At 38.1% G+C, this 12,856-nt stretch overlaps 1 protein-coding gene across 3 annotated transcripts in view; it reads right to left on the bottom strand.

Moving 5' to 3' along the window:
• Positions 1-1,707: 1,707 nt before the first annotated feature.
• The window catches only part of ERCC8 (ERCC excision repair 8, CSA ubiquitin ligase complex subunit), a 33,700-nt gene continuing 22,551 nt past the window's right edge, over positions 1,708-12,856 (bottom strand). For 2 of the 3 annotated variants that reach the window (XM_039567800.1, XM_039567802.1), the window contains 3 exons: positions 12,111-12,308; positions 6,087-6,173; positions 1,708-4,415 (listed from right to left, as the gene is read on the bottom strand). In XM_039567800.1, the coding sequence (XP_039423734.1) occupies positions 4,347-4,415; positions 6,087-6,173; positions 12,111-12,308 (354 nt within the window). In that variant the 3' untranslated portion in view covers positions 1,708-4,346. Of the gene's footprint in view, positions 4,416-6,086; positions 6,174-8,698; positions 8,743-12,110; positions 12,309-12,856 lie in introns of all 3 variants that reach the window. The other variant, XM_039567801.1, reaches the window with a different exon arrangement.

Genomic DNA, 12,856 nt, shown 5'->3' with positions numbered 1-12,856 from the left:
GGCTGAGCAGGGGCAGGGAAACCCCGTGTCTGTGCCCTCAGGGCCCCTCTGCCAGGGCTCCATGGCAGGGGAGGAGACCCCAACAGAGCAAAACTTTTCCAAAGCAGTTTGCAGCTTGTTCAAGGTCACACAGAGATAGAGACTTTTTTTCCAGCTGGAGCAGGAGAGCGAGAGGGAAAGGAAGGACCCAGTTTGCTTTTCTTTCCAGCCAGCTTTCAGCAGGTATTTTTAGTTGGTTTTTTTTTTTTTCCTCAGCTCCTTTTCCTCCGGGGAGTTGAACTTCTGTTTTCCTGGGACTTCATTTTTTTCCTTTTCTCTCTGCTGGACTGTTTCAACATCAGAATACATTGGGAGGACTTTCTACCAAGACCTTGGCCCTGGAGGTGGGCCCACCACCCCATCCCAGCTCCAAGGAGGGGGAGAGAGAGATCTACAGAAGGACTCTGAAATTTTCCCCCAGGTTTCTCTCAGCAGAGGAGGCAGCTTTATCATTTTAGCATTATTATCCTTTTCCTGTGTGTTTGTTAAATAAATAGTTCTAATCTCTTTCACTTTCCTTCGAGGAAAATTTATTTTTTCCCAAACCTGGTGGGGGAGGGGTGGTTGTAGCCTGCCTTCTCTCAGAGGATTTATTTCTAAATTTGGCCAAACCGGAACAATGAAGTTCTTAAATTCTGGGTCCTATGCTGACTGAGAAAATCATTCTTGATTAAAAAAACCCAGTTGCCTTGTGAGAAGCCTGGCCTGACTACAAACCCAAACAATGCGAAAAAAAGGTGGCAAACTAATCCCTACATTTTAAGATTTGTCAGTCTGTGTGCAAGAGCTAGTATATCAGGGACAGAAAAAGGGCAAAGGGAGGTAAGCATATGGTGTTAACTCGTTATTCCCACTACTTGGGAGTTAGCTATACTGAAATTCTCATGTGCTAGTGCTTTCTTCCAGATCTGTGTACAGGAAGAAAAAAAGAACAAGGTTTTTCTTGGTTGTCTTAATATCAGATACTTTCTGAGCATCATAACCTCATCATAAATAATCAGAATTCTATCTTACTGCCTCCACAGAACTGAACTTCCACTTAAGCAGAAGGAGACTTGTCTTAGGCTCTTCTTATTTCTTCAGTTGGACTAGCTCAGTCTGACTCCACCTTCATTGTTTCCTTAGGCTAGAAGGGAAAGAAAACTCTTTGCTCTCTTGTAAGATCAAATAAATTCTCCTCCATCTTTTGATACTTACTGTATTAAGCTCAAATAAAAATCTCTGCCTTGGCAGACAAAGAAAGTCTTCTAAGCAATATTCAATTCCCAGAATGGCCTGAGAAGATTAAATTCTCGAGAATCTAAGATTAGATTCTCTATGTTCTCTGATACAGCATGACTACTAAATCCCAGTACCACTAGTGAGATAAGAATGTGGCTCATTCCAGCCTAAGTCCTTTCCTTAAACTTGTAACTTTTGCTGTTTTTAACAGCAAGAATCCAGCTATGAGCTAGTTGACTCTCAAGTGAATAATTTTATTTCAGTATGAACAGAGCAACCATTTTGACATCTGACTGGATTTTTAGACGTAGTTTTTTTCTGACTGATGGGTAAGGATGGGAAGTGTGATTAAGTCTATACCGATCTACTTGCTCCATTTCTGGTTCTGAAAGAGTTTTGATACTATAAAAATACATACCATAAGCATATAAGCAGAAAGGCATAAACAAAGGGGAAACCTCAGATTTAATTACAACATTTAACTTACACACAAGCAAGAGATTGCAGTTGCAACTGATATTGTTGGCTTAGTACCTAGTTCTTGGTAGTGAAAAATCATATACAATATACTTTCACTGCTCTTTAAAATTTTTCATTTTGAAGACACCAACACTTTACTTAGTAATTAAGTACAGCCACCATAAGAATGCAAATGATATAAAATAATTTTTTTTTTCTAGAAAAAGCTTAAATAAAAAATTTAACACAACTGCTGAAAACTAGAAGTACTGAAGGAAATAATAGCATAAATGCCATTCTTCAAAGCAGAATTTTCACAGAAACTGGTGTTTAGAGATTCTGGCTAGTACCAAGAGGTTTTAAACCTTGCTAACTAAATGCCACCAGCAACTGCCATTGTGTGGAAGGCTTGCAGGTGCTGGGTTGCAGAATGTGTCTGGATTCTTGCCCACATGAGAGACAGGTGTTTCTCATTTCCCTCATCAGAAACACCTCTCCTTCCAGCAGAGGACAACAGGCAAGAGGGAGAATAATACCACTGCCAACTGATATCAGAAGAGGATTTGGAAGCACTAATATGAAGAAGACAATAGTGGCCAGTAGGTGCAACAGACCCCCAAGGCAACTAATTTCTATTTTCAACTGTTTGAGACACTAAACCCAAAGGCATCTGGGTAAGAAGATATTTGGACAAATAATTCACAGCCCACTTCTTCTTGAGCTGAATCCCACACAGCATTCATTCATGGCGTAACTTAGGCAAAAACTGACATGTAAAAAGTTATTCGGCAACAGTGCATCACATCCCTCTCCCGATGTGATCTGAGAAATGCTCCTTAGGCCTTGGCCTTGACAAACAGCACCCAGACTGAGCCTCTCTTACCAGCAGAAACACTGTCTGCTCCCAGGAATTTATGATGTCTAACAAGCTCCTGTTTTTTAATGAACAGCCTGGGACACTTTTTTTACCTCAATAAGAACCCAAGTGGGATAATATTTTTTGTTCTCACACTTTCAAAGGAAGTTGCCAACCTGAAGTGTGGCCAGGATGGAACATTGTTATGACCAAAGCCCCCTCTCTTGCAGCCCTACAAACAGCGCTTCAAAGTGACACCCTTCGAGCTCTCATGGAGCAGCAGCTGTGACCAGCAATGCCCCTCTGAGTGGGGCCTCTCAGAGCCAGGGAACTCCCAAGCTTGCTGTACTCAGAGAATCCCTGAACAGTGATACCCCCAACTCCTCAAGGCTCCACCCTTCACAAAGGCATCTGAAATGGGTATGTCATTGCCTTCGAGGGGAATTTTTCACAGGTACCTTTTAGAGACCCTCTGTGTCTGTGTGCATGCAAGTGCGCATATTCTGTACCACATGCACAAGAAATGCTGCTTGCCTAGATTCCTAAGTATGTTAGAGTTATAAGTTAGGTCTGTAAGTAAGTTACTGTTTTGTTAGAGCAAATCCTGTATGAATCCTTTGCTCAATCATTTAACTTCAGTTATAAGTTATGTGGCATAATTTTTGGTTTATTTTGGATTGGACTGACTGACTCTGGATTTTTATTTGCTTTTCCTCAGTGTGCCCTTAAGAGTGGACCTTTCCAGTGAAGCTTGTGCTGTTGCTTTTATATTGGACCTTATTTTTACTGATACCTTTGCTGGTGATGCTTTAAGCAATCTGAAAACATTCTTTAGTGACAGAGACTACATTATGTCTTAAGCACAAACTAGTAACTTAGATGAGACAATAACCCCACAAAACTCTTCCCTTTCAAAACAGAGCAGGCATTAGGACCACAAAATGTTTTAGATGAAAACAGTTTGGAAGGATTACCTTCAATATTTTTAACTTGAAATGCGATCTACTGTCTGCCTTGTACTGTACCTGAATCCTGTTTCTGCCCAGGAATCCTTCATGTTTGCTAAGGATGTGTGATTCATACATAGAAGACTGATCTTAAAAACCTGATAACAGGAGCAACTAAAACTCTAAACTAGTTTTTATTCTTAGTTTTCTGCGGCAGATTCAGATATTAGATGATACGGTCACCATATAAATACTTGAACAGAGGATCCCAGCTATATCTCTTTCTGAACTGAATACTGCATTTATGGAAAAACATGCAAAATTGAAAATGCAAAAAGGACAGGCACAAAAATCTGTTGACTCCCACAGCACATAGGCACTTGAAAATGGATACAATCTGCTCCACCAAGACATTGATAGAAGTAAGTTAGAAGTATTTCTGAGCTAGTCCTCTTTCATGGAAAATCCTCTGTATCACAGGTCTTGGAAATGAACGGGTTATCTCCTCATGTACTAATGATAATAGAAACCACGTAATTTTGACTGGTCCCAAGGGCTTTTATTTTCTCTTTATCAGCTGTTCAACACTGAATAAAATATACCAATGTGTAAGTACAAAAGTCAGCAAGTATGAAAAAGTAGATTTAACTTTACAGTGACAAAGAAACACAGAGAACAGTGGAAACTTATTTGTGAAACACCTTGCTCTAACAGAACTGTACCTAAAATCCAGTTGTGATAAATCCAACAATGTCCAATTCTGTAGATAAAGTCTGTGAATGCAGTGCCTGAATGTCAATTTTATATCAGCTCATAATTTAAATTCAGCCTTCATCATCGCTGCTGCTCCATGCGTCTTCATATGCTGGATTTAAATGTTGTTGAGGCAGAGACTAGAGAAAATAAAAATTCTCAGTGTTTTGCCTAATTAAAAATACTATAATCAAATAAGGGTAACACTAAACGCAGTTTTAAAATGACTACATGTAGACAAACTATTCTGTCTCTCAGTACTGGATTACTTCTTTAGACATTCTGCTGATTAGAGACATGATAAATTATGAAAAGAAATAGCACTGTATTTAATTCCAATTTCAGCATAAATTATCTGGAGGACTGACTGGAAATATTACAAATGTTTGGTACAAAATATAACAAATATTATAACTGTGTTTATTGTGTGCCATTGTCTTAATTTAGGTCATAATATCCTTGGCCCATCATAACTGAGCACTACAGATTCAGGAAGCAGCCCTGGCCTCTATCCACATGCAAGAAATCTTTCTCACCTCAGCCCCACTAGGGTCCAACTAAAGGGTTTGTGTAGCTATGCAGTGGACTGAATCTCAGTGACTTAGGGTAAAATTTTTTTCTTTTCTTCTATTCGGCTTCAGATTCTGGTCATACAGGCACTCAAATGGCTATTCTAACACCTGAGAGGGAGCAGGAATTAGTGGCCTGTGGACAGCAGAACTGCTTTATTACAAAGACAGGACTCATCTGCAGCATTTGCAAACAGCAGCTGTAGCTTAACAAATTTCAAAACAATGGCACATATTACATACTGCCACTGTGTCAAATTTAAAGGAGCAGTTCTAATCAGAGCTAAGTAAATCATCTTGTTGCTGTGGGTTTGTTTTTGTTTTTCACACTAAGAAAAACACACAATAAGTTTACTCACATCAAAATTCTCACAGCAAAAATGTTAATTGCAGGTCAAACATTTTGGGTTTAGGGTATCAAACCTCTGAAACTACAGTTTTCTTCTCTGCTTAAGTGCAGGATAGTTTTGAAGTACAAAAACTTACAAAAAGCAAATGTTACAACTTTTTAATGCTTCTTCTAATTTCCCCATCTAAAATGGAACTATGCAGAAATTTTAAAAAGTGGAATTTTCATATGCTATGGGCCAAAACATTAATACACCCTCATTTTTCAACATCAGTACAGTTTGCCAGACTCTGATTCTGTGAATGGTTTCAGTTCCATAAAATATACACTTTTTCCCACTCAGGCTGTTCACTGAAATATTTCTTGCCCAGTTCTAATACTAAGAGAGAGAAAGTACTCTATTGGAAAACAATCTTACATATGATCCTCCCTGCAATCGCCCTGAACATCTTGCCTCAGGCACAAAATTATGTTATTTAGAAATTCCTTTATTATATCTTCACATCAAATCTAACTGCTTAATACACAGTATATTCTTAAACAATTTGAAATACAATCTAGCACCTTTACAATTCCAAAACAGCACAAACTACAGAAAGCACTTTGGAAATTAAGGAAGCAGAATTTGAAAGACCCATAGCCAAATGACATGAACTACTCTTATCTAAATAGGAAGCTAGAAGACTGCAAAAGATTTGACTAGGCCATCAGAGAAAACATCTTCTCAAGACCCTACAACAATCAAAAGACTGCCAAAAATAATAGGTGATTCTCCTCTTAATTAGGAATTGTTACAAATGTTGATGGTGAATCACATCATATTGAATTTCCACACAACCTCCCCAATTATAACAGCCATAAAAAAATACAGTTCGAACTCAAAAATTCACTACCTTTTCAGAAATATCATCAGGAACTGGCTCTCGTGGAGCTGGTATCCATGCAAGGATATTGCAGTCTTTGCTACCACTATAAAGTTCCTGTAAAAAAAAAAAAGCAAAAGTTACTTTCACACAAATGTACTGAATAGTGACATAGATACCATACTGGGCAGGAAAAAAGGTACAGAATCTCATTTAAAAATAAAGGCAAATAGTCGATTTCTAATTTATACTATAATCTGGATAAGCAGTACTTTAAATAATATGCCAAAATGAAATAAGTATGTTTTTATATTTTTTCCCAGATTGAGAACCAAAACAGCACAACCCACATTTAAATGATCTTTATTGCTTAAATACATTTTTCTTCTTCCCTCTCTCTTGTCTCCTGAAAAGATGCCTATTTTAACAGTTCGGAACCTTAAGAGATTGTTTATGGAGAAGTAAAAAAAACCTCAAAAAAACAACCAAAAAAAGGCAAATATTTTATTTTAATTAAAAACCAGGAATAAACCCAGAAGAATCAAGAGTCTAGTAATACATGTCAGAAAAGAGCATATGTATGGAACAAAGAAGTATTAAGTAAATGTAGTTTCACTGTGCCTAGGGAAGGAAAAGAACAAAGAGAGTACAGTGTGAGGCTTGTATCCTGTTGGGAAGGCATAGATCAGAAAGACCAATTTATTGCTTTTAATATAAAGAACTCTAGTTATTATGGTAATGACTAAGGACTGAGATCCCACTGCACAAGGCACCCTGCAACACATGGAAACAAACAGTCCTTACACCAAATACCTGCAAGTCAAATATATCTTCGTTTTCTTAGCTCTGTACTAAAGGAAATGCAGATTTCTATGTCACTTCAGGATGAGGAAATTTTGCTGATGAGAAAAACTAACACCATCTTTGCAGTGAATTTTGCACCTACAACACTTGCATTTTCCAAAGTCCTACTTAAATGAACAGGTATGAAATAGTCTCATATGCCTTCGACCTTGAATTATATTCCTGCCTGTTATATATGATGTCTGACAACACCTGAGTATTGTCATGTATTTAAACTGCCTGAGTGAAATATACAAAGTTCTTTCTGTGGTATTCAGGCTGACAGTATGAAAACCTTGCTTTAAGTATGCTCGCTTTTACACCTTAACTAGCAACTCTCTGCATATGCGCACATTATTACTATGTTGATTCAATGTAAGCTCAATACATTATCACAGGTCTGTCTTTGCAGTAAGTCTCCTATATAATTTATATATAATTCTAGAACTGCATGAATTATGTTGACATTTGGGGCAGAAACTTAATGCTCAATTCCTATAAACACTCATTTACTTGGGTAATCTTATTCTAGTGAGCTGCCATACTTCTCAAAAACTGGTCCTATGCATGAAGTTGTTCATGCATAAAACACATTCAAGATTAGAGTTTACAATTTTAAGAGAGATAACCTTACCTTGCTTAAAAGAACGTATGTACCTATATACCAAAGTATAGGTCGAATTCTGCTTTATTCTGTCAGCAGTACTCTACTTGGGCCTTCTTCTTTGATAGAATACAGAATATCACTAAGAACTTTGAAAGATCTTTCCATGCCAAAATAACCTTATGAGCAATGTCAAAGTGACATCAGCATACTTCCATTTAATCCTTCTTACCAGTTGTCTCACTTTCTGATCCTGGTATGGGGCAAGATCTTCAGTTAATATTCACTGCATTAAGCAATACTTACAATTATTACAACCTAAACTGGTGACTCACACCTTAAGTCAGTCAAAAGAAGAGCTAGTGACCTCTGTGTAGAATTATGGTACAATATACGACAGACACATATATTGCACTACAAACATGCTCTATCCATGTTTACGGTAGAATATACAGAAAGATTGAAAATAAAACCTGATTTAACTTTCAGTTAACTTTACGTAAGTTACTACTACTGGATTTGCCAAATACCTTTGCAGGTGTCACTAGCATTTCTTGAACAGTATGAGCAACTATAATTTAAAGCCAAATTGCCTCCTGTTGCATACCTACTATTTTATGACATGTTACTCATGCATGATGCTTTACTCAATTTCTTTTTCTGAAAGGGAAACACAGGTCTTCTTTGTTTACTTAAATCATTCTAAGCAGATAATATGGCACACTGGTATCTAGTGTATTAGATCCAACTGTAAACATCATCTAAGATATTGCACAATGAAGATTTTCTCTTCCACACCACCCTTGAAATTACTGACCTCCTATTAAATTAATGCCTCTTATTAAAGGGCCAAATTCTGCAGTTCTTATTACTCAAGCAGACTAACATCTTATTAACTTTACAGAGATATTTACATAGGAACAGTTTAGGCAAACAATAATATAGTGTATTTTATGGCTCTGTTCCTAGGATCAGAAAAGGCATACATACACATATTAACTAAAGCTCACACCATTCTGCGGAGACAGCTCCACACCATACCTCAAACATAAAAGGTATTACACACAAACATGCTAATTAATTTGGATAAGAACACATAAAGACTAGTATAATCAAATTGCAAATAGCTAGGTGCTTGGTTTTCAGTGCTAACATTTGATTATATGGTTCCAAGCAAACAGAAGACACTTCTTACCTCAAATACATAACTGGTGCAAAGTTTAAGCTTCTTTTTAGAGCCTATTCCAGTTATGAGGTGAAACAAAGATATCAAAATACAGTTAATGATCAGAAAGAACATGAGACACTGTCAGACACCAATATCAGTAATAAATTCTGAATACAGTAAAAAATAGTAAGAAAAACCTAAGGACCAGATTTGAGGATGGGTAGGACACAAATCAGTTACCAGGATTAAAGACAGCACAAAAACTTGACAAGACTGTTAATATGAAGAACACTCTTAACAATGACAGAGAATACTAGATGGAAATGGTCAGAACCGCAGAAAAGCTGTAGATCTTGTTTCCTATGAACAGTGTACAACAGTCCAATTAAATACTAACAAGTAACAAAAATGCTACAAAGCCATCTGCTACACATTTCACCAGTGGATACATAGCTTACACCAGAGAGACTTAAAGAATCATCAAAGAAAACTTCCAGCTTGCTTAAGTTAATAACATTTTGATAAGTATTTAAAAACTCCAAAGCTGAAACTGAGCATATATGCTATTCAGAAAGAAAGGAAAAAAAAAAAAGCAGAATGATATAGACATGAATGAACTGACATTTCCTTAATCTTAAACATGACAATGGAAAAGATTATTAAATGATTCAGTTACTGTAGAGTTAAAATAAAGGTATATAAATACCACTCAACGCAGTTTGCAGTAGAGCAGGTTTTGTTAAGCAAAATTGATTTTACTTAAAACTAGTAACAAAATACAAATGTACAGCTGTGAATAACTTTGCAGCATGTTGATTTAACAATACTTGAAAGAGTAAAATAAAACAGGTGACTATAAATTTTACAAACATTACATTCTCAGGAATGGAATTTTACTGGCAAAACTGTAATTTCTATTGGAATGTCTTGGTTTGAAAGACAGGTGTCTGCTAAGGAAGGCAGAAGTCTCCCTTGGAATGGCAGATGCAACCCCCTTCCCTCCAAGTTATTATAATTTTGAAATCGAGGGCTTTTAGGCAAAGATGTGGGAAATAGGAATAACAGTTCTTCACTAATATATATATAACCAGTCAAACAAACAGCAATAACTACGGCAGTAACAGTAAACAATCACAAACCCAGTCCCAGCCTTCTCGGCTGTCGGGCCCTTTCCCCTCGGGTGCAGTTCCGCTCGCAGCCGGCAGGGGCGCTGGCGGCTCCCGGTGAGCAGGGCAGGTGCGATGGTTCCCCCGCGGCTGCAGGGGGCGCTCCAGAGCGAGCTCGGGGAGCACGCGGCACCAGCGGCCTGGGATCCCGGGGAAGGATGGAACAAAGGCTTCACAAACCCCTGGGCAGCCGATCCCAGTGTCCGGCCGGACCCTCGGGAACAGCAGGCTGGAACGGCAGGGAAAGCACAAATCCCAGGTGGCAGACGAGGTGTATCCAAACGGGGAACCCCCCGGAGGTCTGGGCAGGCCAGGGCGAGCAGGGCTACAACGCAGCGAAGGCTCAAAGCAACGGCGGGGCAGGGCGGCCACGGCCCGGCTCCCAGCAGGGTGGGGAAGGAGGGCTTTGGGATCCTGGGGCTTCTCCAGCAGAAGGAAAAAGCAGCTGAAGAAAGCAGCCTCCCTCTCCGTCTGAACGCTGGAGACCAACTGCCCACGTACCCAGGTGAAACAAAAAACGTAGCCAGCTCTTTTGTTTTTCTTAAGTACCCAGCCATTTTGTTCCCCTAGCAACATGTATGGGGGAAATTCCTTTAACAGGAAAAAAAAAACCAAAACAGGAGAGCTCCTCAAACCCCAACATGGAATTACATAAAGACTGATGAATGCACTTAATTTTCTCACGATAGGATAAGATACCTCGAAGTATATGTGTGAACACAGTCAAAATAACAGTACCACTACCTTTGGTGTTGACACCCTGATTACAGCAATGTTGTTTCATCAGACCAACCATTTAATACAACTGAAAGCAAAGCATTTACAGAAAAAGAAAATCCAGTCACAGTTCTACAGTATAGAACTGAACTCTGAAAAAGGGTGCTTCTTAAAGAGAATTGGGAATCACATCAGATAAACAAATGAAGTTGTCGACATCACAAACCTCTAGATATAGTGACTGATGTAGTTCTTTCGTCCATACGCATATACAAGTGATCCTTTACCAGGGATCTTAAATGCCAAGGTAGAGACACCACATGTAAAACAAGTAAAACATGTTTTACACGGAGACCTAATTAGCCTCACCTCTTCAGTTTATCAAAAGGAACACCAAAGGTAACTTTATATAAACACACTAGAAGTTTTGTTGGGAAACTCTTCTTGAAAACACAAAGAGCTTTTCAAGAACATTCTGGAAAAGATGTGCTTTAGCTACAATGTGAATATTCCACCTTTCAGCTGATGTAGTTTCTCACTGACTATTCATATCAGAACTGCCTTCCAGGTCTAGCAAGGCCTAGCTTAGGGTCTATTGTGTGTCCGTAACATACCCGTAATTTTCAGTGAAGTCTGTGATACAGCAACATTCAGTCAAAGTTACTGGACTCAAAGCAGAAGCTACCAGAGACACTTCTATGACACATGAAAAGGTATTATGTGCCCCTTCTGCCTCAGATATTTCTGCCGGATACTCAGAAACAACACACAAGGAAGGAGGAGCTGAACATGAGGTACAATCCTTAACACATGAGGGCCACTATGTAATCCATACTATCATCCTTTCTGCTCTTGGCACAATACATGCCATATGAACAATCTGTTCTAAAGTATCTCACAACAAATTAACTTTTGTTATCCTTAACTCTTTTATTACAAGAGAAAAATACATCAGAGGGGAAAAGAAAAAAAGGCAGAGAAGAAAAAAAAAAGCTGTCAGCACCACAAGTCTCTGTAATGTTGTGGTATTTCTCAATTGAAATATCCTCAGATTAATTTAAGAATCTCTCAGCGTTGTCAACACTTTATCCTAAGTTTAACTACAGGCATTTGAGCAAGATCACCTTAAGCAAAGTACTTGAGAACCTTCTCAGTACTCACAGCAGTACTAATGCACTTCACATTCTTTCTTACTGTGGTTAGTCTCAGGTATCTCTGAGAAAGACAAATGACTCCTCTTCAGCCTTACAGAAAACAGGCAAAAGCCTTCATGCATATGATTTATTAATGACCACACAAGCCAAAAAATTACTAAAGGTATATTGAGAAGCTACATATGTGAGACAGAAAAAGCAGTGGAAGGAACCTAATCCAGAAAAAGTCATCCCAAAAACTTGACTAAACTTTTTTGGCATGACATGTAAGCCACAGAACTCCCTCTTATGATCTCTGATTAAAGCATACCCCTGAAAAATGAATGCTTTTAAAGTGCAAATGGTATGCCAATATGCATAAATATTCCTGTTTGTCTGGAATACTGCTTGTATTTTACTTACCTGAAAATGAGGTTGAAATACACAGCAGTTGACAGTACTATAATGTCCTCTAAGCACAGTTATCAGTTCTCCTGTGAAAACTGCATAAACAGCAATGGTACTTCCATATGGAACAAAGGCAAACTCTGGATTACAACCACAAGAGATGGCAAATTTGAGTCCTTTCCTACTTTCATTACAGACTTTCCCATAGTTCACCTGCAAAATGAATGATCACATAGAGTACATAGTCAGCTATTAAGTAAACCCACAGGAAATTATATGAAAAGGTTAATTTTACTTCATGTTTAATACTCAATAAAATTAATTTCAGGTTATATTAATATTATCTCTTGATATTTCAAACTACAGATGTCTATCAAGAGAATTATTTTTATGTCCATTAAAGTTCACTCCTGTTAATATCAATTTCAAGAGAGGAAAAGAAAGAAATGCCTAAAAATTAGCAATTCCACACTAAGAAATAGGATTTGCACAGGCTGTTGCATGCTGGATCTGCATCAAGCACCTAAATGCTCACTGAAATTACACATGGTTGAGGAATTACCACTGTTGTGGTTTAGGAATAGTATTTTCCAGTTTGGAAAATCTTTTGACTATAAGCTAAGAAATCTGTGAAGTCCATCAGGTAAATATTCCAACACAATACTATGGTTAGGTTCTCAATCCGTACTGCATCAATTGCTTGAGGCAAATATAGCATCAGCCAACCATGAGCCAGGCAAGAAAGAAGGTGACTTGTTGCT

Source organism: Corvus cornix, chromosome Z, assembly GCF_000738735.6.
Source record: "Corvus cornix cornix isolate S_Up_H32 chromosome Z, ASM73873v5, whole genome shotgun sequence".
In the NCBI taxonomy this organism is placed as follows: domain Eukaryota; kingdom Metazoa; phylum Chordata; class Aves; order Passeriformes; family Corvidae; genus Corvus; species Corvus cornix.
The sequence above is the reverse complement of the archived record's forward strand: the minus strand, read 5'-3'. Positions and strand labels throughout refer to the sequence as shown.